Below are 27,381 nucleotides of genomic sequence, written 5' to 3'. Positions count from 1 at the left end.
GATCTGGGTACCGCTGTTTCACCCCACTGTGCTCCTACGTCCCTGCTCCTCTGGCATTTTTTCTAGTTAGTGAATTTTTGAAAAAAAGCCCTCCTCTTACCACACACCTATGCAGCCATCCTAATTATAATCAAGCTCCTTGGTCCTACTGTAATACTAACAAAAACATTTGAAGTCCAGGTGACGTACTGTTAATTTATGAACTTGATATTCAGTCCAGAGTACCTATAACTATACAGAAAGAAAGAAGTTGGAGCAAGCAGACTTGGGGCTACTACAATGAAATGATTGGTTCCCTGGCCGGGGCAAGGTCCTGCAAGTGGCCAGGGTGTCACCAAAGGGCAGCTCTGCTATTTGGATAGAAAAGATGCCCCATTTTGCAGCATCGTTTTAGGATGAAAAACCTGAGAAAGGAGACACCATTAAAGTTCATTCTTCTGGATTACTGAGAAGAAAGGGACGTCCTCTGAAGTTGTTCCATCTACAACAAACTCAGCCCACTGCTGAGAGAAGGCTTGATCAGCGAAAGTCAAAGTTTAATACCAAGCAACTTATGATAGCAGGGAAATGGGCATCCTGATCCAAGAAGATCTTTCCAGCCCTGTGGTCCTGCTATTTCACCGAGGTGTTTCACTTCTGGGCTTTCCATTCAGGCTACCACACTGCCCTGTAGAAGCGAGGTGTGACAGCCAAGCTGGAGCTGAGGGCAGCTCTTCTGTGGAGCTCAGAGCCTGCCCTGGTCACAGGCAGGAAAGCAGAGTGCCACAGAGAGCAGCACAGAGCAGGCTCAGGACTAAAGGACACCCGCCACCGACAGAAGATTCATGTACTCCTTCTCACTCTGAGTTCTCAGCCAATATGCAATGCAACCGCAATTAAAGGCACTTTGAGACTTGAACACTACAAGGGTTGTTATCTACAGAAAATGACAGCTTATGTCAAAAAACAAGCAAGTGAAAAACAAGTTAGCTGCTTAATAAAAATATGCCATTGATTTTTTTTTTAATATTTTTTTTTTTAAACAAAGCCAGGCCCATGCTCTGGATCACTAAATCATGCTGAAACAGAACCCTCCCCAGGGAAGAGACAATCTTTATTCTTACCATCAACTGCTCTGCATCTGGAGACTAGCTCCCACAACACCAGTCCCATTGCATACATGTCTATTCTCAGGAAGGCGTCTCGTTGGAAGTTGATTGCTCCCTCTAACACTTCTGGAGCCATATACCTCCTTGTTCCCACCTACAGAGAAAAAAAACCCCACAACTCAAGTTACATTCCAGTTGGGCCCATCAGCTTCTGCTGGCTGGAGACAAGTGACAGGTGGTTTCATTAGCCTTACGGCTACTTCTGCTAAAGTTGCACCTCACTCGAAAAACAAGCAAAAGGGAGCTGTTTTTTCTGACACCGAATTCTCATTAAGATCGCCTGAGTCTAGATAAACTACCTGAAGAAAAAAAGCAAAGTGCATGGCTACATGTGTGATATATCATTCAGCGTATGCTACAGGTCTAAATTAAATGCAGTGCGGCACGGTGGGTACAGATGAAATCCTGCCTGCTTTGCATCCCACCACATCTCGCTCCAGCAGCACACACTGCATGAGAAAATGCAGTCTCTGGAGACACACAAAACCCCCTGAGGGCAAGTCAGACTTGGTTATTTTAACTGTTGAAAGTTCAATCCCCTTTTACTAAAAAAAAAAATAAATCTATATCAATATATATATATATTAAAAAAAAAAAAAAAGAGGAGAAAAAAAAGAGGAGAGTAAAATTGACATATCCTGAAATGATAGGAAAAGGTGTTGGTTTGACAGCCCCTGAATAAAACAAGTCTCCTGCATCCACAGGAGTAGTAAAGCATGAACCCTCCAAAGTCTACCCTGCCCTGGCTTGCCATGATGTGGTTCAGAAAAGATCCCCTCTCACTTTGAGGGGATTCAGTCCTCATTATACTGCCTGTTTTGTTGTGATTAGCCCAGGTAGAGCCATACTGAGCTCCTCATATAGTTGTGGTTACATATGCAGCAGAATTACAGCCCATAATGTAGGGCAGCAGAAAGGAGAGCAAGGGGAAAAGCACCTTTATAACATGGGAACTGAAATGCTTTTAGTATTTTCCTTTAGGAAATTTTCATCTCTTCTTGCTGTTACCTGAGGCAGTCAGGACAGGGGGAAGCCAGGATATGAAAACATGTGCAAAATATTGGAAAAGTTCAAAAAACAGGTGGAAAAATGAGGAAACCTGTGGGGAGGAGCTAACCCAGAAGTGTTCACTCTTCCCGAGATAAAGGTAAAAAGGTAGCCTGCACTGGAGATGGGCATTTGGAAAACCCTGGAGGCACAAGGAGGGGATGCTGGCCTTGCTGTGCCCTGGTACAAGAGCAGAACGAGGAGCTTTGCTCTCTGCAGGGCAAAGGCAGAAAATTAAGAATCCATAAAAATGTAGTAGATTGTTTATGCGGCACACAGACAGCTCACAAGATCTGCCATTGCTAAACGTCACCCAAGCAGTCAGCTTGGCCGAACTCTTAAAACTAAATTAATTACTTTTAGGAGTATTACTATTTGTATTGTAGTACTAGCATTAATATTCAGGAGTATTAATATTTACATTACAGTCTAGACAAGTGGTCCGTGTGGTGGATGGGGAACTGGCTGACAGGCCGCACCCAGAGGGGGTTAGAAAATTGCTCCTTTTATAAAACCGGCAACCTGTTGCGAGTGGGGTCCCCCAGGGATCGATATTGGGCCCAACGCTGTTTAATACCTTTGTAAGTGATCTGCATGATGGGATCAAGTGTACCCTGACGAAGTCTGCTGATGATACCAAACTGCGTGGGGAAGGGGACACTTCGTAAGGGAGGGCCATACTGCAGGAAGACCTGGATGGCTGGAAGAGTGGGGTAACGAGAACCTGAAGAAGTTCAACAAGGACAAGTGCACCTGGGAAAACATAATCCAGGAGTGCAGCACAGGCTGGGACCTACCCAGCTGGGGAGCAGCTCTGTGGAAAGGGACCTGGGGGTCCTGATGGACAAGCTCAATATGAGTGAATGGTGTGCTGCTGTGGCAAAGAAAGCCGATGGGATGCTAGGCTGCATCACCAGTAGAGATAAAGAAGTCATCATCCCATCCCACTCAGCGCTTGTCAGGCCACAACTGGAATATTGTGTTCAGTTTTGGTCCCCGCTATGCAAAAAAAGACGTGGACAGGTTGGAGATGTCCAGAGAAGGGCCACAAAGATCACCAAAGGGCTGGGAAGCCTGCCATGTGAGGAAAGGCTGAGACAATAGGGTTTGTTCAGCCTTGAGAAAAGAAGGCTTAGGGAAGACTTTATCACTGTGTTCCAGTATTTAAAGGGTGGCTACAAAGACGACTGAGACTCCCTTTTTGCAAGGCATTACATGGAAAAGACAAGGATTAATGGATACATCCTGGGGAGATGCCGATTGGACACAAAAGGAAATTTTTTCACAATGAGAACAATCAGCCATTGCAATAATCTCCCCAGGGAAGTGGTGGATTCCCCAACACTGGACACTTTTAAGATTCAGCTGGACTGTGCTTTTGCCAAGGTTGGGCCAGATGATCCTTGTGGTTCCCTCCAACCTGGTATTCTATGATTCTACGAATATTTAATACCGAAGCAATAAAGAGCCAACAAGTCCTGTGTTTGAAGGACGAAGCTGCCTGCCCCTGGGATTGGGGGAACCTCACCTGCACAGTGGTCAGGGGGGGTCTGAGCACTCTCCCAGATCAAAGCAGCTCCTGGAATTTATGTCTGAGCACAAGCTTTTATGGAAAATACATATCTCAAAGAGAATTAAATGCATCTATACAAACTACCTCCCACTTCCAAGGAGCTATGGTAAGCCCAAGTTTTTAAAATGTTATTGTTGACGATAATGATTACCTGTCCATGAGTGTCCCCTGGAGGCTTTCCAGGTTCAAACCGTACAGCTAGTCCAAAATCGGCTAGCACTGCTGTCAAGTCGTTCTTCAGCAAGACATTTTTACTCTTGAAGTCCCTATGGACAAGCCAAGAAGCAAGTTTGGGAAGGGTTTATTACAGCACACGTCCAAATCACATTGCAACAGACCACGCTGTAAGTCTCTAGGCTTAGCAGCCCCCGGCGATCAGCTCCTTCCTTCCCCAGCTGCCCGGCACAGCTGGCTCTGACAAATTCGGCTGCCTCTCACTGCCTGTGTCCCTAAAACACAACCAAGCAGCCCTGTGCTGCCCAGCAGAGTCAGTCAAACTCTGTGGTGAATCAACCTCAAAATAAAAGCAAGGAGTGATATGAAGGGGGGTGTTTAATTAAAGCAGGCAGTATAAGGCACCATTTCTGGCTCTGAGCACCAGCTGTGGACCCCCACCTCTGAGCACTTCTTACTAGTTCTCAGTCCCAACAACAAAAGCAAGACAGGTTCAGGCGGTGCATTTACTCTTTAACCTAGTAAGGATGTTTGCTCCTATCTACAAAATTAGATCTTCCTGGAAATTAACAGATGCTGGTGGGACTCTTTTCACCCTGACAACACGCTTCAACAGACTTTTGCCATAGTCATCTATTACACTTATGTTTTAATTGCTGGATCGATCTTCCATGGAGAATTTGGAGGGTTGGAAAGCAAGCAGGGAAGGGGGTGAGCCCACACTCAGACAAGCTGTCAGGATCGGACTGGGCAGCTGCTGGGCAGGTGTAAGCATTTGCAGAGAGATGGCGGGTCTGTGTTGAAGGTGGCATTAAGGGGACATTTGTGTCAGTCCTCTGCTATAGCACGATGGTTTCAGGGCAGCTCAGGTAAATCTGCAGGGGCTGCAGAGGGAGGGGGGAGTGGAAGAGGGTCACACTGAGATGCCTAATCCAGTCAAGCCCTGTTCCCTGGGCTTCCTGCATTTTCATCTGAAAAGGAATGTTTGGCAATCTAATTAAATTACAGACCTTAGACAGCAGATGGCAATTGTCCTGTATGCTCAGCATTATAATTTCCCTATCATCAATTCACTCGGTGACCCTGCTGATTGCAGGACATTGCAGGCCTGCACAAAATAATTAATGAGGGCAGATACAATTGTTCCGCACTAGAGAGACCTGTCAAAATTCTTTGGGAAGAGAGAAACTGCTGGACCATAGAGAAGGGCTGCTCACTGTGGCCTCAGATGCCAGAGCACCAGCTCAAAGCACCACGAACAAAAATCATCCTGTACCGCCCAGCCCCTGATTCTGAACTTTAAAAATCAGAAGAAAGGATTTTTGCTTTCTAAACTAAATACAGCGTGATGGGTATTTCTGGCTTGACGATTATGATGGGGGAAGTGAGAGTGAAGTTGGAGAGCACCATACACCAGGGAGCCCCAGCTGAAACCAGCCTCCATCACCACAAGGGGACACACGGGGTTTCTAGGGACACAGTACAGTTTTGCAGAGCCCGCATAACATTTGTACTCCTCTGTTACACAGAAAAACACCATTTACCTAATACCTGTCGTCTTAGAGACTGACTGCTTCCATGTATAGCAGTTTCCCCACAGGCTTAGAAAACAGCCATCATCTAATGACATAGATAAACTCCTTTGCTCAGTCAGCATTAGGGGATTATGCCCTCCAGGATGATACAGATTGTGCACGAGATTTTTGCAAAGCAGTGGCTCAGCTAGGACCACACAGAAATTATTACAGTCTGCTAGAACGATATGCTTCCAAAGTGAAGTGGGATGTAAATCAGTATTATTGCAAAGGCATTTCCTGCTGGTTTTCACCAGCACTGCCCTTCGGGCATGCAACAGTTAACTACCACATCTTGATACATGATGTAGGGACTTCCCTTTGTATTTCCTTTTTCCCCCCAATTTCCATACATTTCCCCATTTTTCCACACTTTCCTTCCTTCCACAATCCCCCATGAACCGGCAAGTGTGAGTTGCAATGCAAACATACCCAGGACAGGGAGACAGACTTAATCCAAGCCACGCCACGTAGAATTCCCACTAACACCTGATGCATTAGACCATCCTAAAACGGCCACCGGTAAAGTGGCCTGAAAAGAAGAAAGCGTCTTTTTCTGTGCAATGCTTCAAACTAGGGAATAAGAGAGCAAGCACGGGAGATTTTTTCAGCTTCCACGTGGGGGCACTTTCGCACCAACAAGCGATCCCAGAACCTTAATCCTCCTCGTAGTGCCAGGGGCCAGTAAAGCCTTGGCTGAACCCCTGCCCAGCAGTGACTCGGGGAGTCCCACCTGGCAACCCCGCCCTCCTCGCATGCATTGTCTGAAGCCATTCAAAAATCCCACCCCCCTGACTGAAAACGTATTTGGTGGTTTCTTTTAAAACAAAAATAAAAGGAGTGGGGTAAAACAAGGGAGGTCCCGTGTGTCCTGAAATCCTTCTTCCCTAGGTATGTGCTGAACTCACACAAATGGTGCATTCTCGTCTTTTATCTTTTGCTAAATGGATGGGGACACTAATGAGCACGATCTGTGGCTTTAAAGCTTTTCTATAGCCTTTCTCTGTTCCCCACCCTTAGGAATTTTCATGTATAAACCACTGCCTTTATTCCACAGGGACAAATGTCAGGGACACAGGGGTCAGTTCCAGGAGCAGCACAAAGGCAGCTGCAGGCTCTTTCAACAGCCCCCAGCTCTCAGAAATCTTCAGGTTCCGGGGAGGGGGTGTGTGTTTTGGGGGCAGGGACAGCCTTGCGAAACCAGGGATTATCTTGCTGTACATGAAGACATGCCCATTAGACCGGGTACAAATTGCTGCAGCTGGACCGTGGGGTTTTAAGTCCCTCCTAGATGAAATGCAGTGGGTGGTGGGGGAGTAAGGCAGTGGATTACAGCATGTAGCCTGCATAAATCCCTTCTGGAAAACTCCCCCCTCCTGCCATGACACTAGCAAACCAGCTGGTAGAGATGCTTTAGTCCAGGGCAAGCAAAGTGGAACTGGGAGAGGGGCTAAAACAAGGATCCTTGCATCGAGGATGGTTTAACCCACCACTTTCTGGATTCCCGCTGTCCCCACAGAGCTGCCACCCAGGTGGGTTGGAGCATGTGCCGAGACGTCTCAGAGGCACTGTGGTGCCTGCGCTGGTGTCCATCTTAAGCACCCTGGCACGATTTCGGCACTATGAAGCTACAGTGAAAAATAAATAGCAGCCATTTTCTGCATTTCTACAATTTCTCCATTTCTTACCTAATGATCAAAAGCTCTGTGGGAAGACATGCAGTGGAGTTATCAGTCTAAAACACTTAGGGAAAAACAGAGTCCAAATCTTGGTACAGCCACAGAAATACACAGATTATAATGTGATTTATCATGCACAGTCCTTTCAAAGAGCAGTTCTGCAGCAACCAGATTTTCCTTCCCACTACATGTCAAGAGAAGAGTTGATGGCAGAGGGAAGCACCTACCCTCCAGACATTTGCCATGAACCACTACCAACTGCACTGACTGTTTCACAGACAGGACACAATGCCCTTCACCGTTTCATACGTGACTGAAAAAAATTCTTGCGTTAGCATCGGATTTGTTGGGTTAAAAGGCATTCACATCCTAAAAGCACAATTTCCTCCTTCATTCAACAGCATCATTTCAAAGAGATTGTAAACATTTGAACACAGCACTTGAATGGTGTCAAGGAAAGAAGCCGTACCTGTGTGCTATAGCAGGTTTATGTCCTTCACCTTTGCACCAAGGGACATCTTCATGAAGGTAGGACAAGCCACGGGCCATTGTTTCTGCAACATGGCAGAGCTCATTCCAGCTGATAATATTGCCCTTCAGGTAATCCGTCAGAGAGCCCTGCGAAACAGGACATCGCATGTTCTTAATCGCAGACCCTGCTACATGACAGATGTGCCAACTCATCAGTTCAGAAAATGGTTTTAATGAGTGCTTGAGAAATCTGAACCTTGATTCTACAGGGGGAAAAAAAATCACTAGCAGAAGTAAGAAAGAAGAAGAAATTAAACCCAGAAGCGTTCGTGAGTCCTCAGCCCCTGACAGCACAGAAAGTGTCTGGATGTCTAAAAGGAGTGTACTAATCTGCCAGGCAAGTGGAGGGAGGTAAGGAAGGGACAAAATAATCTCAAACCGAGCAATTCATCTAACCTAAGAAAGGGGAAAGCCTTCCATGCAAGAAGATGATGCATCATATCAGCTGGTTGTGGCAATGATTGACTCAGTAGACCTTGGATTAAACAGAGGGATAACACTGCTGGCTCAACTCTGGATTTGCGTGTGTTTGTTTTATTTTAAGTGTTAGTCCTGTTTGATAACTAAAGCAATTCATGAAGCCGGAGGTGTGCCCCGAGCTTCAAAAGCAAACACAGAGCCCATCTGCAAGGGGTGAGTTGGGACTGAACAGTCTGTGACACCTGGCTCCCACGTGCTCAACTATGCATGGTAAGGGATGGTGACCACCACATATGTGAGCTGTAGTCTTTTGTGCCTCTCTCTCCCCGCCAGGTCCCACCTTTATTAATCTTATATTTGTGTAGGAAAGCCTTGAAAGCTAAAGGAAGGGCCTTTGAAGTAGGGGGGGAGGAGCATTCTTCCACTACCACTGAGCCATAGCTCACCAGGGACAGACTGGAGAGATTACAGGGGAGTTTCTGGGAGAATATTAGACACCAAACCCTTCTGTTCCACAACCAGCCGCTTCTCTGCCTTCCCAAAATGTATGTGCAATGATACGTTACCTTGTCGTGGAAAGCTGTGATTAGCCAGAGCTCTGTCTCTAAGTTTGTCCCTCTTTTCTCTGCTGCGATAAATTGCAAAAGGTTTTCATGCTTCATGCCAGGCGTATTGAAAATCTCCCTCTCGCTTTGCCAAGATTGCTTATCCTAGAGCAGGGAGAAATGCACCATCAAAGATCACGCTTCCCTTTAAAGCAAACAGCTCTTTCAGCTCAGTCAGAGATGCTCACGGTCCTCTTAATATCACCCTCCAGCATTTGGATGTGGTGTGTCCCTTCAGAATGAGGCTGTTTTCCTAAAAGGTAAGCGCTGGAGAAAGACTGGAAGTAGCTGTTCTCAGTCTCCCTTCTCCAAAATCATCCTCAGCTATTCCTAGAGCACATGTGTGGCGAGCGGGGAGGAATCCAAACTCAACCTCACTGAGAAATAAGATTTGTCAAGATTTCCTAAGGATGCTTGCAAGAATAAAGCCTGTGCATACAGCACCCAGATCCGCATTGTAGCTGAAACTGTTATGAATGCAAGATGTAATCTAGGCTCTATTGAATATTTACCAGTAGGTCACAGCTGGCTTGGACAGAATATGTGCAAATCTCCTTTAACGACACTATGACAACAAATACTGAGCAAAAAATTAATGAAGAAGGAGATAGCAGAGAAGCGCAAAGAAGTTTAAGTCATTCTTCTTTCATTTGAGTTTTGATTGCTTTACTGTTTCCATCTGCAATTCCTAGAGAGTCAAGTCAGGAGTGTTCAAAGGTTTCCTAGAGTGGAAGACGTGAGCTGACAGAAATGCTGCTGTGCAATTAGCTTTCACAGCGCCGGGGCTGTGCCTTTGTAAGCAGTAAACTGTTTGCTAGGTTCGGGTCTGGATTTACAATCTACCCAGGCAAGACACACAAAGCCAGGGCTTTGGTCCTTTGTGTGTGCTTTGGGCATCGCAGCTGCACGCTGTCTTACTGGACTTTAACACCACGGACATTTGCAGTGAAGTTAAAATACCCTGCAGATTTCAAAATGTGCTTGATTTTGCCCTTCTTGCAACAACTACTACTACAGGATGCATTCGGTAAGGAGATAATACAGAGAAAAGTGTAGGAACGGAGGGTCCTTGAACTTTTTCCCCCAGCGGAAGAGTCCAAATGCATTTTTGTTATGGCCTTAAAAAGCATAGCCTCCATGGGCACTTAGAGCATCTCAGCACAGGTGAGGAAGCCCAGCAAGTGAGAACCTAATGCAATGCCTTTCTCACCTGAATAGGGAAGATTTTCACTGCTACGTAGTCGTTCATCAGCTGAGCCTTCCACACGCAGCCAAAGCGGCCCCTCGCCTTGATCTCCAAGAGCTGCAGAGGCTTTAGGCCAACCAGGGGAGAAGGCGGTGGCGGGCCAGGGTCCTGCATGAGAGAAAAACCTTGTCACCGGCTGAAGACAGACAGTAAAACAAAGGGAGGGGAGGAATGGAGATATTGCAGATGGGGAAAGAGGTGTAGAGAAGTAACATTTTATTTAATACAAATTATTTAGCCGTACTGTCTGCAGCAAGAGCAGCCCAAAATTCCCTATCTTGCTTTGTAGGGTATTTGTATAGAACATCTATAACAACCTATGCCTCCAGCTGTCACTTTGTGTGTCAAACTCCTACCTGCCATCCTCTGGGCAAAACCTGATTTCTCCCATGTTCTCAAAGCAAGAGCTATTTTGGGCTGTAAAACACTGATGACCTCAAGGCTACCTCCTGCCAAAAGTAGGAACTTCTTGATCTTTGTGACCCAACAGCCAACTACACCGAAAACCTCCCACTGCTTTGCACTTCATTAGCCATGTTTCACATAACCCTAGCAATGGGCAGTAAACAGGTCTGTCAGCATCATAAAGATCGTATCTGTTTAAACTCTGCACTGGTCCAAGAGAACAACGCAACCCTGCAGGATGCGTGGGGCTGGAGCTCTGTCCTATCTGCTTTCAGCCGGGAAAGGTTCACAGTATGGGCTGTAATGGGTAGAGGAGGGAGGGAGAGGTAGCTGCTCAGCCCTTCAGAAGAAACCAGAAGGCTCAGGGCACAGCAGAGCCAGCAAGGACCAGTTCCTGATGGCTTTGGACCATGAGGATGACCTCCTGCACTCATTCTCTGATGGCTCATAAAAACGAGCTTCAACAGGGAAAGCATCTCCCCTCCCCCCGTAAAGCTGGTACAAACTTTATCATCTCTCTGATCTCTGCTCCTCTGCTGAAAGTTGGCTGAAAACAGGCAACAGCTTGGAGATTTTGGGGGGAAGGGTAGCCAACAAGCAGGGCTATGGAACTCCATCCCTTAGGAATCTCAGACGTGGTGATAACCCCATCTAAACCCATCAGCCTCACAGGGGATGCTAACACCACCACGTTGGCCAGCTGTACCACCAACTTCAAAAAGATAAGAGAAGAAAACTTAGGCCACCTGAAAAAGGGTGGAGCAAAAGTGGATGTGAACATATACTACGCAGCCTCCATGCCTTTTGTAAGGTCCAAACAAAGGGGAGTAACTCCCTTACCTCGTTAATGTCGACATGCCCGTAGGGAGGCTTGCGGTGACGGTACATCCAGAAGGCCAAGAGGATGGCCATGGAGAGGACAGCGATGGGGAGCAGCGAGTATACCAAGATGTTGAGCAGGGAGGGCGTTGGTGGCGGTGGCTCGTATATAACTGCGAGAAAAGAGCAGGGTAAGCGAGGGGAAGGACCCTTCAGGCATGCAACAGCACTGTCAGCTACATGTCCAGATGCAACCCAGCCCCATCCTTCCTCCTCCTCCAAAGCTGACAACGCTTAATGGCATGTCCCATCACATCCAACAGTATTCATAACACTCTGCGGTTTACTCCTTTCCATGTGGCTATTAGTAATGGAGTTACAATGGTCCAAACCACACTTTGCAAGGTGAGCCTCCATCTGACCTTTATTTAAGATGGGTATTTCTTGCTGGGATACAGCAAGAAAATTTCCTCCTCTTAACCCTTCCAAAGGTATTAAGTGTGCATGAAATCCCTAGCAGTGTTGCTTTGCCTTTTACAGTGATTGACAAGGTGTCAGTTTTTAGTAGAATGCTGCCGGAGCCACAATCAAATGCACTATTCCCACAGTAGCTCTTGTTCCAAATTACATCAGTGCAGTTGAGACACAAACAATGGGAATACTAAATGGAGCCATGTTGCTATGTTGGAGACAGGGAAGGAAAAAATAGCAAGACTTGCCAAATTAAACAAAAAACTGTGAGAGAAATAATATTTGCTACTAGGTTGCTACGGGTACATTAATAACAGGAGATAATAAACCCCATGTAAACAATTAAATACCTAACAGGAAAGCCCAGGAAAATTTGATAATGGTCTATTGGAACATCTCAGTAAATGTAAGTAGTTGATAGCAAAAGAAACCATCCTAAGGAAAAAATCCACCTGCTTCAATAATTTGTATTGAATGATACTTTAGCAAGCGTACAGCTGAAAGAATCATCATTTCTCTATTAGCCTCCGAAGAAGTACTAGCTATTACTTTCCTTCCTTGAAGTATACCCACAAACTCTGAAAGCTGACACACACACCCATTCCCTTTCAATCCCCAGACCAACAAAGTAGCAATCAAATACAAAAATTACAAATGCTCAAGGTATCTGGAGACCTGTGACCTATGAAAATTAATGAAGAAGGTGTCAAATACCTTTTAAGAGTTTGAGCCTTCTTCCATGCTGTATAAATCACTCTGCCCTCTTCCCCTTGTGCAGGATTTTGGTTTTGTAATATCCCACTGTGAACATCCACCATAAAGAAAAACTAATCCTTGCTGGTGGTATCTGAGGTGCTGGGACAACACATTTTACCCACAGAGTGAAAGAACCTTAAAAAACTATTGTTAAAGAATTGTAGCAGAAGGATTTCTGGACCTTGTAACCAAAATGGTGCTTTGTGTCCTCTCGGATGTATCCAACAACCCAGAAGTCATCACAAACTGGGTCTAGAGGAAGAGACCCCCAACTCCCCGTCCACCCAGTCACTCACCTTCTGGGCCAGTGACTTCAGGCAAATGGGTAAATTTCTCATTGCAATAGTTGCCCTCGCAGCAGCAGAAAAACACTTGAGGGTTTTCTTCTGTGGCTACGCATTCCTGCCTGTGTCAGGGAGGGACAGACATGACAATGAAGGGAAGAGAAAAAACAACGTCAGCCAACTCCTGCCTCTGGTCTTGGGGAGCTGACCTGCCCCAAATCGTCTTCTCCATGCACCTTCTCCTGCTGCTGCACTGCACAGATCGGCAGTCTCCACTTACAGAAAACAACTTGGCGTTCAAGTACCCCAGCGGATAGCAAAGACCCTTGAAAAGACCGTAAAGGAAACAAATGCTTCCATATGTACTGAAGGCATTAGATGGTGAGTAATAAATAACAGCCGCCGCCGCTAACTGAAAGAGCAGCAGAAAAACGATGGAGAGACGCCTTGTTCCCTGAACAGTGTCATTCTCACAGCCTGTATGTATGCTGTCAGCGGAGAGGAGTATTTGATCATGCAGTTAAAGACTGTGCCATAAAGTACATAAGATGAGGGCTGAGCGAGGACTGCTCTCACCGCCTTGAGCATCGCTAACTCTACGTGCTAGAAGGGCATCGAACACCAGCAGCAACGGTCCCACTGCAGGCAGGAGGGAGGCTGCAGGTTTGGGTTGTGTTTTTTTTTAAGTTTAATTTTCAAATGCTACCTCCTCCTTTAAAAAAGTTATTCCTGCATGAAAGCCTTTAAGAAAAACAGGTTGCAGCTCTCATTTTTTTTGTATTGGCCTGTTATCCAGGTAGCGCTACAGCCTCCTCAGCACTGAGGTTTCCTTCTACACTGTGCAAGGTGTTAGGGGACTTCCACGGATCAGACCAACTCCACTTTCACACATCCTCCCTCTCCCACAGATCAATGCCAAAAGAGCCGTGCAGTGATTTCTGCACTGCTCTAGCAGTCATTTCTTTCTCTTTCTTCAATGTCTGCTTCCCTTCCCTGCCACCTTTTGCTACATTACCCTCTGCTTTTAGTTACGAGGGTTGCAGAGCTGCTCTCCGCAGAGAACTGTATCAAACTATTTCCTGAAGCCCAGCTAAATTATATGCATAACTTCCTTCCTTTGACCACTCGGAGGAAGTAGCAAAACAATCATATGTGTTTGACATTATTACTCATTTATGAACCCATGCCAAGCCTCCCTTTCTGTGGTATCACTGACATACTGCCATGAGAAGAAAGAGCTCTCTTCAGTCATAACACGGGGTAGTTTTCAGTGCTTTACTCCTTTTGGGGGGGGGGGGAAGTGGCTATAGCCAAAATGTCTCCTGCAAGGTCTCAGCTGGGAAACGCTTGGTTTGTTTCTCAGGCTTTTATTTTTTTAAACTTCAAAGCAAAAAAAGCAGCTATTTGACTTATTCAAATGAACAAAGATTTAACAAGTTAAGCAATGTTTCCAGATGCTTTTTCGTGAAATCAGGTAACAAGCCCTTTGGATTTAACAGCATCAGTATTGGAGTCTTCAATAGAAAACACATCCTTTGCTAAATCTGTTGGTTAAGAAATCAAGCTAATGAGTGAAAACAGCCTGCTCCACATCTGCAATTCATTATCCCTGTCTTTGAGTTGGTGTGCGCTCAGGGCAGCCATCCAGGTACACATGACATGTTATACTTAGCAAATATTACAAATGAGACAGTGGGAGAGAATGACACATTTTTCTATGGCACTGAGGGCACGTTTCATAGCAGTACACGTGCTCTTCAAGGGAACGTGAACACAATCTCTCTGGTGGGGCTGTGTAAATAAACAAAGAGCACACAAGTCGATTCTTAAACACTACCTTTTCCTATAACCTTAAATATACATGTGCCATGTTCTTGTTTCCTTAAGATACAGAACAGAGTAAGGAGCCATCACCCTCAGCATCCCAACCCTTGCACTCCTGCATTTTTCATCTTCCAGCAACAAGGAGGTAGCATCTGGCACGTAGCAGCATGTGCTGCCTGTGCTCCAAGGGGAGCTGCAGCCTGGAATAACAGGACCGTGCCCTGCATCCAGGGGACACTTTTGCAGAGATAGGTACAGATGCATCTCCCAAGGCTGCACCCAGGAGTCCGGCATCCAAAGATGCTGAAGATAGAGACAAAAAGGGCGTCAGCACAGCAGCATCAATTGAAAAATCATCTTTTTAGCCATTTTTCCTGTCTTGGGATGCAACACTACCTGTATGAAAGACTGCAGAGGGCACTCAGGGAAGGGGGGGGGGGGGGGGGGGGGGAAGACTGCATTTAAACAGCCTTTATTTAATTAAAGCTAACCTTTATTTCAAATGTTGCTTTCAACACTTGTACTGTTTGTTAATTCTCAGAAGATCTTTTAGCTTTGCCCTGGAACTGTGTCTTTGAAGAATCAGCCTGCAGGATAATGGATGCTCTACCCTGGGGCTGCAAAAAGGCTTGTGAGGAGCCCTGGAAACTTTTTACCATTTTAACAGAGCAACACATTATGACAAAGTTTAAGAACCACTACATCCCTGCGCAGAGACACTCAGTGACAATACAAGTGTCACTGTATACGAGAGCAGGCATTGAAAGGAGAAATCTGTTTACAGTAAACACTTCTGCTTGGAAGTAGGAAACGAGAGTGACCTTCTGTTCTCAGAAGGATCAGCATTAAGATGACTAATGGGCCAAGGAGGATTGATTTATCGGGAAAGAATAAAAATTTAACTATATATAGAGCTTGGCTACGCAACTGGCAAGGGAATAGGTGTGGTGGGAAAGCAACCCCGGGGCTAAGAATAGAATGAAGATGAGGAACGACTCACACTTGGGAAAAGCTAAGACAACGGACACAAAAGTAGGGATAGCATACAGTGCCAAAGGGAGAAAACTCTCCACCCATGGGAATAAATCTAGTCCCAGCTTCAGACCCAGGGTTTAGGTCATGATGTCCTAAAATGTTTGGAATTAGAAGCTACAAAGATGCTCAGCTGGGAATTGGACAAAGGTGTGATCAACCTATACTGGTGTTTTATCAGGTGAAATCCTTGAATTTTATGTTCTGTTAATCCTTACTGAAAGGGCTGGGTTTGGGTGGCTTGGTTGCTCATTGGCATGTTTGGTTTTTTTAACAGAAACACTGAGTCTAGAGCTACTGAACACTACCCTTTCTAACCGTGAAACTTCAGAGGGCTATTTTCTTTAGCTGTAATTCTTTTCCCCTCTGTAGAGTTCCGTCAAGGGAAATGAGAAAAAACTAGTTTATTTTCCCAGCCACTTAATGAGGTTGGAGTCTTCATGCTACAAAACCTTGCTCCTTTTCAGCTTGCTACTGGCAGCGACACACAACCACGCCTGTTGCTTTTGCTGCCCCACTCTTTCTCTTGGCCCGTCTTAACTCGGCCAAAGAACAGTGAAACTTTTTCCAACATCACAACGCCAGGATATCTCAACCTCTAACCACCCCCAGATATCTGTGCTTTTCTAGAAAGCTCCAAATGATTCCAAGTTTTCCTTTGTATCGCCAAACGCTCTTGGAAGAACATATTGCTTTTCATTTGATGATACAGGACAGGTTTTTCAATGCATGCCAGAACTATGAAAGCTTTGCTAAGGAAAAAAAAAACCAACCACCACAACCAAACCCACAACAAAAAACCCTAAAAGTACCTTTTGCAGCTTCTATTTAGAACGTCAACGCAGAAAAGTGACAATTCTGAGACCTGCATTAGCAACAGAAGTAATTATAGGGGATGAATGGGCTGACTGACTTGGAATTGGCTTTCTTTTCCTGATGCAAATATCATGAGCCTTTGCACTTAGAGGAACAATTAAACCTGGATTCAGAAAACCAGTTAGGCTATTACCTGTCATAACAGTTGAAGTCATCTAACCAGCAGCCTTTCTTCACCAGCTCGATGGAGCCCGAGTTGTTTCTCCAGGAGGCGTAGCAGTGGAGCCGCTTGTCCTTCTCCCCCTCGCAGCGCTCCACGCCACTCTGGTTGGTCTTTTCCAGCTCCCAGTTGGCATTGTAGTAAATGCATTCCCTTGTCTCAGCCTCTCCATGGCCTGGTCCTAAAGCAAAATTCAAACCCCAAGTATGTTCAAGCAAAATCAGAAACAGATCCCAGGAGACACATCTCCAGGTGGCTATGCTTTAGGTGATGCATACATTTGCCTCCTGGGAACTAAGCAGCTCATCAAAGTGAGCTTCAGCATGGTGTTGAAGGTTATTCTTTGCTGATGTGAGATGGAGAACAGAGAGCACAGGTTTGCACAGGCTTACAATTTGAGCCCATGGTGAAGTCAAAAGCCCAGCTGAGACCCAACCCCCAGGTCTCCTCTGGCCAGTGCTTCAACCACAGGGCCCTGACATGGGGGGATGTACGAGGCAACCCACACCCAGTTACCTTGTAGCCACAAAAACCCTGTTTAAGCAAGACAACCTCCCAGGGTGCTACATGCCGCTTGCTGGGGTGTCACACAATGGAGTTGCCCTCTCTCTCCACCACTATTTTGAGAAACACCACCTAAAACCAAACGGTTTCTCATGTGTATAGGATGTAACTGAGAATAGATTATATCCATCCTGCTGAGGAGGGCCAGACCAGTGCCTGTTCCACACTTAGATCCCAGTTCAGTCTTATTTGGATAAGTCTCCATAGAATAAATGGCATGGTTTTAGCTGCAGTTGACACAGCTCACACTGCCTCTCCGCTCAAACAAGACCTTCAGCAAAATGCAACTGTTCCTCAAACAGCTCTCACCACCCCAGACATGTGGCCACCCGAAACAAAGAGTCTCCGCAGCCTGTGCATCTTCCCTCCTTTAGAACCTGGTATCAAAGGACCAAGGACCTCCTGCTGCCCCAAGTGAAACAATTCCCCCATAGACACCACGGCACAGAACTGAAACACGATTACAGACACTTCAGTTAAAACTGGAATCAAGCAAGGAAACACAGATGGCTTGTTTTGTCCTAAGCCTTAGAAATCCTATCTCCATTTGGAAATATTCTGCTTTATGGCATTTTGAGGATTAGTTTAAAATGAGAAGAAGAATGAAACAAACACATGGCATAAGCAGACAATCAGAAAAGGTACCATGAAGCTTTTGACTTTGTAAAACCTGAGATGCCCTGCAGCCATCTCTCTTCCGGATTACCCAACCTAAGGCAAGGTCAGACCTGGCTGTTATTTTTCTGGACTGCAATCATGAAAAATATAGGTAGCCCAATAAAATGTGTTGACAACTAAGTAAAAAACATGAATGGGTCCCACAGGATGGTGAAATGAAACTGCTGCGCTCCCAGAATAGCCAGACCTTTGCAAAGCACAGAACTAAATTTCTGGCTGGAAAAATTTGCAGTACTTTCACGACTCTTTATCTTCTCCAAAGGCGACACAACCTTTAATGTTGAGATTAAGGCAGTCAGGGCCATGTCTGCATGATATAACTGCAACCCAGCTTGTGATTCCCACTCAACATGGCAAACCAGCCAGTTCTGAAAGGCCTCTACAAAGTAATGCAATTCAGCCTTCGTAAGACGCTGAGCAGCAAGTGGCTTACAGCCAGCAGAGAAAAAACACCAGCATGAGCACAGGCACCAGCTCCAGGCCCCGGATACCTTCCGTAGCTTCATCGTTTCCACACCTGAACACCCACCCACTACTGATGTAAGTACCCTGACAACACCCAGCTATGGAAGGGAGTATTACTTCCAACTGAAGATCCAACATGCCAAGATTAAATGACTTGTCCCAAGGGAGCAGGAAGCTGGGAGAAGCCTGATCTGCCTTTCCACAGCCTGCAACTCCACAAGTTGCCAAGTCTGCATGCTGTTACCTCACAGCAGGATTCACCTCCAATTTTGCAGTGCACAGAGAGCCCGTTAAAGATGGTGCTTGAGCCAGAGATTGCGTTCAAACTATTCAGTGTAGCCTGATCTGTAGAAAAACAACCTTCTGCTGCCAACACATGCCACGCAAGGAGTGCAAATGATCTGCCACAAAGCAGAAGTGGAACTGCAAGAAGGTTGCAGGAGAAACCATAGCTTATGCACAAGCTAGGGGAGCCGTGTCCAGCCTGCTCTGATACCAACACCTGGAATCAGCAGTGGGCAATTTTCATGGTACGGCACAAACTCATCAGACTAGGAAGATCTCTTCGCAAGTTGAAGAGGTGCTCCATCCTTCAATAACTCTTTTGGGGAGGAATGTTTAATCTGCATCGTGGGAGAGACTGCAAGGGAAGAGGGGTATGAGAAAGTCATAAAGCTGACTTCTGAAACTAGAAATTATATTGACAGCACACATGAACAAGAGCTCAATTTCAATAGCACCTGCAGGTTTTATCGGCACTTGCAAAGCTACATTTGAGTTTTCCTCTGACAAGTTGCTTACTATAATAAAAACAACCTCCCGATATCCCTTAACACAGAACTGTGTCAATATTGACGCTCCTCATTAAAGCCTTGGTATTTGTTCTCTTGATACTTACACCACACTTTGTTAGGGCAGATTAAGCATTTTTCCTAAATACTGGTTAAAACAGCAGGAAAGCGAAGGAACACTGCCTTGTGTGCAGGGAGAGCGATATCTTTTTATTTATAAAGGAATGAATAAATATCTTAGCTTCGTTCTAATACTTCACATGGCTTCCAGCTGATACTTCATAGCTAATAACTCACTATCGCCTTCTGGTCCAGCCCTTGAAATACGTTTTGTAATATCATTTCCATCATTCCAAACCCAATCTCGCTTTTGCTCTAGATGGAAATTTCCTCTCCCTCCCCAACCCCATCTCCTGGAGAGCAGGAAGGTTTAATGAGCCATTTGCCTGGGAAGCGGCCCCAAAATCTAATCCTGGCTCAGCCACCTCCATCTGTAACCTCGAGCAATATTATGTAGACTCTGTTTTCTTCCACCTGCAATGAAGGCCAATGCAATGCACAAAGCTGTGGTGAGATTTGATGTTTCCACTCTGCTTTGAAAAGGGAATGTTAAAAAGATGTGAAACAGGAGCTGTATCAGCTGTGGGACCAGCAAACTGAGGCTGCTAAATCCTGCGCTGAGCCCAGGCTCCCTTCCCCCAAGACAGTTGTCTTTTCTGGAACAAGTTTCAGCTGAAGACTAAGATCTGCTTGCAAACATGCAAACCCAACTCTGCAAACAGCAACCGTGCCAGGAAAAAGGCCTTTCACAGTTTTTCCCCTGCTGTCAAAGTTTAGATTAGTTGAATAAAAGCATGTATAAAGTTTTGGATGACTAAATGTATGTATGCTTTCCTTAAGACAGCTCCTAAGGATGCTTGCATTAAGGAGACACTTTTGAAACCTGCGTGTTTGCTACCTGCTTCCAGACCCTTTTAAAAAGCTGTTTGGTGAGGACCCTCATCCCGCTGGGTGCTCAGAACTGCGAGAAGCCCTTCTGTTTGTGCCCAAGATGGTCTCAGCAGGAAGAGGCATGACTCCAAGACTTGGGTATTAATTTACCTGCTGCTTTAGCTCATCGAGAAACACTCGTACCTTGCCTCTGTAATGGATCACACAGAGACCAAAGTTTGTAGCTAACTGCTTTACCTGCACTTGCTATGTTAAAACTCTCAACTGAATGGAAGGAGGGGGAACTGAAACAGGGTTTTGTCCCTTGGAGGGAGAAAGGTGGGGTGGTGATGACTAAGAGGAGGAAATTGGAGCTCTGCTCCTACATCTCTGGGAAGCCATGTAGTTTCTCCTGCCTCCTCCTCCCTCCTTAGGCAATGGATACATAAGGACCCATTCCCCCAAAACCACTGCAGGTCTGTAAGAAACACTGAGCTGGACACTTCTGCCGAGTGACACAGGTGAGAGAGACACAGATCAACCATGTCCTGCTTCTCATTTCCCGAGTGACACAGGTGAGAGAGACACAGATCAACCATGTCCTGCTTCTCATTTCAAGCTGCAAGAAAAAGCAGAGGGTATTGCCCCAAAACGGCTGCAGGAAGCGCTTGTCTCCTTCCACTGGACACAGCTGATGCATTAGCGCAACAAGGGTTGGGCTGGACTTGAGTGGGCTTCCCTCAACGCCCAGCAGCACAACCTGGCTCAAAGGCAGATGTTGAACCAAACCCGCACAACCGAAAGAGGAGACAGGATTAATTTTGGCCAAAAAAAGCCTTTCCTGAAACAAAAGCCTTTGGATGCAGTAACAAACCACAGCTTGAGAAGGACTAAAGGGGCTGTGTCCCACTGGCTCTGCCCTCCCCTCCCCCCAACGCTCTTGCTGTCTCCTGCATACCAGCGTCGGTAAGTGGTCGGCAAACTCCTGACACCCTTCATTCGGTGGCATTGCCTGGTAAGGACACCCTGCTCATACAGGATGGAAAATAAACACACCAGGGAGCTGCTAAGCTTTTGGCAGAAAGTCAACAGGAGTTGGGCGCAACGAGATCTAAAAGATTTGCTAAGCCAGTGTTTGAAGATGGCTGTCGGAACTTGGTTTAATTCACTGGGCTCCCATTACCCTCCTGCCTAACCCTACTCCGCCAGCCACAAAGCAAAAGTTAGAAAAAAAAGCTGTTTCCTATCCAGCAGAGATTCCCAATAGGTACAAACACAGGTGGATCTGCTGGCCCTCCCCACACATAGACATTTTGCAGGGGAGATGTTTCCACCACGGCTGGACGATTGCCTGCACAAACTACTGCAGGCAGAACCGCCTCACTGCACTGGCAGCGCTTTGCAGAAAACGCTGAGCAAGCAAAGCATGAGCACGCATGCCGGGCAGGAGCATGGCATCTCCAGCAGCGCAGCCTGCTACCAGCCCCAATTTTCTCCATAGAAAAGAGCCTCATGGTAGCAGCCAGACAAAAACAGTAAACATTTTAATACCACAATCCATAAACAGTCATTTAAGGAATAAAGTCTGAAGTCCTGTTTGAAATCAAAGTCTAAGGCAGAATTAGGCTTTCCAGGAGCAGATGGGTTTCTTGCATCCCACTGCATCCACCCAGCACTTCGGGGATGACGCAATGTGGCTTCTCCCGACACCTTCCTCAAACAAAAGCCGCGCAGAAATACCTTTATGCAAAATACCACCAAGCTGAAATAACTCCCAACGCATCATGGAGGCAGAGGAAGGCTACCCACCACCACCCATTTTTGGGGTGGAAATCAACATTTTTACCGTGGTCCTGAGAAACCATCGTCACGCCCATTCCCTCGGGTTGATTTTCTGCTCCAAATGACTGAAGCATCGCTAGGTTTTTGCTGAGCAAGACCCCCAGCACCTATCTGAGGCAGGTAACGATGGGAAGAGCACTTGAAACGCCATGCGACACAGGAAGACCTCTCTCCTCTACTTGGGAGTTGCAAGGCAGAGAGGGAGCTCATTAAAATGGGTCCTCTTGAACTGAAGGACTTCAGCCTGCTGAGGCATGGGACCTTGCTGCCGATCTGAGACTAAACTCTGCTCTTCTAATTTGGAGCTGCTGACAGATCACTGAGGCTGTGTCATTATCCAACAGCTGCTAAATTATAGCCAAGATCCAGTGTAGCAACTCTGGGTCTAGGTGTTAGCAGTTGCTGGGCTCCTAACTCATAATTAGATACATGGGGAATATCTTCCCCAAGGCTGAAGGCTGCTGTAAATCTCAGCTCTTTATCTCTGCTTGTCCCCTTTTTAAAAGCTAAAATGAAAGTATATACAAAAAGATGGGACGTGTCAAAATAGTCTGCATAAACACTGAGTGATTTACCAGACAGTCTCTTTGCCTAACTGTCAAAACCACCGGGCTTTATATATGAAACTGTGTATGCAACTGAAGTTATTTGCAAACACTTAGTTATGTCCCTATATAGCTATTTGTACATGTAATTTTATAATATAAAATGACAGAGATTGTACACTGAATTGGGGTAATTGCCCTCTAATTTGGAGGGTAATTGCATGTAGCAATTAAGCAACTGTGGATGCATTCTTGCATGTGTGATTATGAAAGTCGGGCCCTTTGTTTGAGGTTTGGGTTTGTTTTCAAGAGCTATCCCTCAAACTGCAGCATGGTTGAGCAGAGCTGGGAAATAAGAGGCTGCTGGGCGCTCACCTTGCAGCTCAGCATCTGCTGGGATGAGCTACTCCGGCGCCAGCTCACACCCGCCCCTTCCCATTGCTCAGCACCTGCGGGGATGCTAAAACAGCCGCCTTCAAACACAGGGCTGCATCTTGGCACATCCTTCAGTGGGGGGACCACGATCCAAGCATGTGTAGAGCACACTGGGAGGGGAGGGAAAGGCAGGAAAAGAGGGCTGCTGTCCCCCAGCTCTCCCTCTCCCAGACACCTGCCCAGAAGTTATGTGCAGGACTGCAAACTGAAGCAATTGTAATAGTTATTGCTAGCATTCCAGATCCCAAAATTAAGCCAAAGAAAGGCTTACGACTGGGAAAGTTTGGAAAATGTTGCTCCAGAGAGACCAGCCAGTTGCATCTCTACAGAGCCGACAATGAATCCACAATTAGTAAGTGTTGCTCCAGCACTTATTCCCCAAGCGGGGTGATTTCATTCCTGCTGTACTTAAATAATAGGGTCTAAATACGTTTTTAGGCAAAGCATCAAACTAGTGATGACATCTGTGGTTAAATACATAACTGCACACGAGGATTTAAAGACTCGTTGCTTGCATCCCCTGTTCCTCCACAAAAGCCTTGGAACGGCAGAGCCCCATATAACACAGACAAGCCCCCTTGACTCTGCAAAGCCCCTTTCTCAAGCCCAAACTTCACCCCACCTTTGGGGATGTCTGTGGCCAGCATACATCTAGCCACAGAATAATTAAACACCCAAGGCTTGCCCCTTCCAGCCAGCTGGATGCAGGGATGGGCACTGCCCTGGCTAATTAAAAAACCCAAACACCTGGTACAGCATCGACTATTGCAAAATATTTTGGTTCTTAAGCCAGATCAGGTAAAACCAGGCCCCTGCAGCACTGAGAACAGCAACGGTGTAACGTCAAGGGAAGATATTACTTTGAATTTTGTTTTCTGTCAATACATTTGGCATATCCCACGATAAAAGAGCTCTAAGTTTTCTAGTCAATCAATGGCTGTTAATCTATTATCTCAGCATATATTGCCATGGTAACCTGCAATGATGCCATTGACAACCAGTCTCAAAAGGACAGGAGGCTTTAAGTCATTTTCTTTTAAAATTAAAAAAGGAACTTTAATATTAAGAAATACATCCTCTCTGCTCACCAGGGATGACAACTCAGGGCTTCTATATTCACACCATGACTCATGCTTCACAGCTTCCACGGACATCTGTGTAGCAAACCCCCCCCCCCCCATCCCCACCCCCACCCCCCATCATATATCTCTTTTTTACCTCGGGCTTAAATCAGTAAAAGATAAGAAGGAAATTATTCAAAATAACTTAGATCTTTATTAGAATTTTCCCCAAAACTGCTAGTAAAACCTGTTTTGTAAAATACAGGGAGCATGTTTAAAGAGTCATTACTGCCAGCTCAGGGAAAGGATGCAATAAAGGTTTTAATTCTTCTGAATAATTTCCCTGGTATTTTAAGTCAGATAGGGTGGATAGGAGAAGGATTTGGAGAAGAGACATGCAGCATCCCAGCTCCTTACAAGTCCATAAAACCAGGCAGATTCCTGTTCAGGAAGATGGAGCTGAGTGAGATGACAGCATTATTCAATGTAGTGAAATACTGAGCGTACACACACACACACACATGCACACACACAGATTGCTGATGAGATTAATCTCTTGGCCTAAAGGGGAGGATCACTCAGGAAAAGGTTTAGTAAATCATTCCTCTGGCCAGGCAGAGCAATCCATGGAGGTTTGGCCAGGTCACTGGCTGGACTGGTGTGTGGCAGGACAGAAACGTTGCCAGCAGTTAATCAATTTTTGGAAGCTGAGCATTTTTGACTTGAACTCAGCTGGTCATTTCTATATTTTATTTAAAGAAGAGATCATTTTAGTTATCCATTAGAAAAATCCTATTTTATAGCATTTCAGTTAAGGACAAAGCCAAAATGTAATTAGATTTCTCCCTTTGCATCACTAACTGTATCTGTCTCCCCAAAAAACGTTTTAGTTCTTTAATAAAACCATCAGGGAGATCAATCAAAACCATTTAATGCCGTGGTGCTTCTGCAGTTCATGTTTAAATGCACTTTGGGTCACAAACGAGGCAATTTGGACAGCAGAGCTCAAACTGGATTAGTAATAACACCAAAAAAATGCCTAATTTCTCTTTTTTTTTTTTCTTAATACAGATACACACTCCTCCGCTGCACCCAAGAGAACAGAAACAAAATCAAGTCAGCCTCGATGAACACAAAGTTACGCATCCAAAAAGGGCACTGCCACCAACCGCCTGCCTCCACGTGGCACAGGGTGGGGAACATGTGAAACTGCAGACTGCGCATCCAAACTTCCCAAGATGCTGAGCTGCTCTCTATCCATGTGTGACCATCCCCAAGAATGCCACCTCCTGCAGGACCTCTGCCACAAACGTAGCAGGTAAGTGCCAACTGCTCCGCCACCCTCCCTGCTTGTTAGGAGACATCTCCTGGCTTCCTTTGTACCACCATGCCAAGAAAATGCCTGGCTCCATACAGGATTTCCAGAGAGGAGAGGTTGTGTTTTCTCCCTAGACCACGAGTTTTCAAACAAGCACACAGTCATTTAGAATTTCTTTTTTTAAAAATTTGAGGTGTGCATTTATAAAAACATTAAGCAGCCCATTTATTTGGCTCATAACAGGAACGGCTGCTTTCTGGCATGAAAAATGGACCCTTGTGGGCTAAGCACTGTGCAAACAAGCTACTGAGAAGGTTGTTTCAGCCGCCAAACTTCGTAGCCTCAGTGACAGAAAGTATTAGAGTTTAATTACAAATGAAGATATTTCCAGCTACACTCCTGAAAATCAAAAATAGAGGGCAGATTTTGACCAGATGCCACAAATCACTAAGTACAATATGCAAGAAATTCTGAAATAGCATTTAAAACATAATCATTTGTTCTCTCCTGCTCTCCTCAGCAGCCAGCGTGAGGTCTCCAAAGAGCATGGGAGGAGGAAGTGAAATCACGTATGTTCATAAATATTTTCCCCACACACAGTGAAGTTTTGAAAAGCTTTCAAAGCAAGCCTACAAAGAAATTTCCTTCCAGGCAAAGGGCTGAGGATACGGGAGCATCTCCTTGTGGACTATGGAGATTTAAGGAACAGCAATTTGGCGGTACCTTTCCCGGCTCTTTTATGTGTGCCTGCTACATCCCACCATCCCTGCTACATCCCACCATCCTCGCCTTCCCATGCTGCTGCCACCAGCAGAAATGCTTTTCAGAGCTCCTGATTGCGAAGGTCTTCTCCAGGGAGAGACTGATGTGTGTCTAACACACCACAGCACACCTGGCAAGCCACAGACAGCTTCAGTACCCAAACAGCAGCACCTCAATTCATAATCTACACGTGGTCCTCTGAGATTTATCAGCAGGGACATTTCAAATATGCTTTAAAATGTGCTGAGTCTACTAAGATTGGGCCCCAAGTGCTTTTCTATTGATTCTGCTTGACATTTCCAAATACCACAATTCCAAATTTAATTCACTGGTAATTGGAAAAACTGTAATGCATGTAAATGGACAAGAAGATGTTGGAAGTCCAAAAGGTCAAGCATCAGGAAAGCATGCCCCCAAGAACTAAATGGTGTTTGTTTGTCTTCTTGTCACCCTCTTCCACTTGAATAATCAAAGCTCAGAGTTGGCCAGTTTTCTCAGCAGGACAGAGCTAAAAAGGAAATAAAAAAGCATACTCACTCTGAACTGTGGGACAGGGTTCAAAATCACCATTTTAAACTCCATTGACCAAAATTCAAATACACTGTAGAGATGACTCACTTAATCAGCAGATTACATGAGCAAGTGGGAAACTCAGGGAAGAATTAAATTTGATAACTCTGTCAGTAGAAGATTCCCTCTATCTAGAAATTAGGTTTCTAAGATTACCTTCCTGTTATTCCGTAGCTTTACAGGCACTGAGCTTCTCCTCGCCAGCCAGCTGAAGGGGAGGCAGTGGCAGGCAGAACATCTTACCAGATGTGTGAATTCAGACCTCAGTTCCCCTGTGACAATGGGTGATTGATGGCTGAAACAAACTAGGGGCTCTACTTTATTCACCTGAGAAACCCAAACTTTTGCTTCTGAGGAACGAAGGGTTTCAGCAAGAAGAAATACTATGGGACCACGTCGGGGATGCTTGCCCAGCTCTTTACATAGAGCCCCGAGTCGCAGCAAAGCTCATGGCACCCTACAGCTTGCTCAAGGGTTCAATCTACTGACAGGTAATTAAGCCCGTCTGGGCAAAGACCATTTGCATATTATACAAAATACAGTATGACAAAATTCCCATATTTCTCCATTTCCTAGAGAATAAGACATGCAAATCTTTGCTGCCAGTCTGACCTGTATTCCCCAGCGCATGAACAATCACTGATGCTCTGACACCCTGGTGTATTTTAGCTCAAAGGGTAAGAATACGATCGAAGCACAGTGCACAAACAAGTGCTAGCAGAGTTTATAGCCACTGTTACAGTGATGAAGGATAAGCATGGGTTACTACATCCCAGTCAGTTTCCTCAGTTCAACC

The 27,381-nt window shown here is 45.6% G+C and overlaps 1 protein-coding gene across 1 annotated transcript in view; it reads right to left on the bottom strand.

The window, feature by feature from the left end:
• The window catches only part of ACVR2B (activin A receptor type 2B), a 108,322-nt gene that overhangs the window by 11,674 nt on the left and 69,267 nt on the right, over positions 1-27,381 (bottom strand). Inside the window, exons 2-9 of the mRNA XM_005240952.4 lie at positions 16,598-16,805; positions 12,745-12,854; positions 11,243-11,394; positions 9,962-10,105; positions 8,713-8,856; positions 7,665-7,813; positions 3,920-4,034; positions 1,104-1,242 (exon numbers count right to left, since the gene is read on the bottom strand). Coding sequence (XP_005241009.2) covers positions 1,104-1,242; positions 3,920-4,034; positions 7,665-7,813; positions 8,713-8,856; positions 9,962-10,105; positions 11,243-11,394; positions 12,745-12,854; positions 16,598-16,805 — 1,161 coding nt within the window. The remainder of the gene's footprint in view (positions 1-1,103; positions 1,243-3,919; positions 4,035-7,664; positions 7,814-8,712; positions 8,857-9,961; positions 10,106-11,242; positions 11,395-12,744; positions 12,855-16,597; positions 16,806-27,381) is intronic.

This window comes from Falco peregrinus, chromosome 5, assembly GCF_023634155.1.
Source record: "Falco peregrinus isolate bFalPer1 chromosome 5, bFalPer1.pri, whole genome shotgun sequence".
Classification (NCBI taxonomy): domain Eukaryota; kingdom Metazoa; phylum Chordata; class Aves; order Falconiformes; family Falconidae; genus Falco; species Falco peregrinus.
Note: the sequence above shows the minus strand (reverse complement) of the source record. Positions and strands in the feature narration are given on the sequence as shown.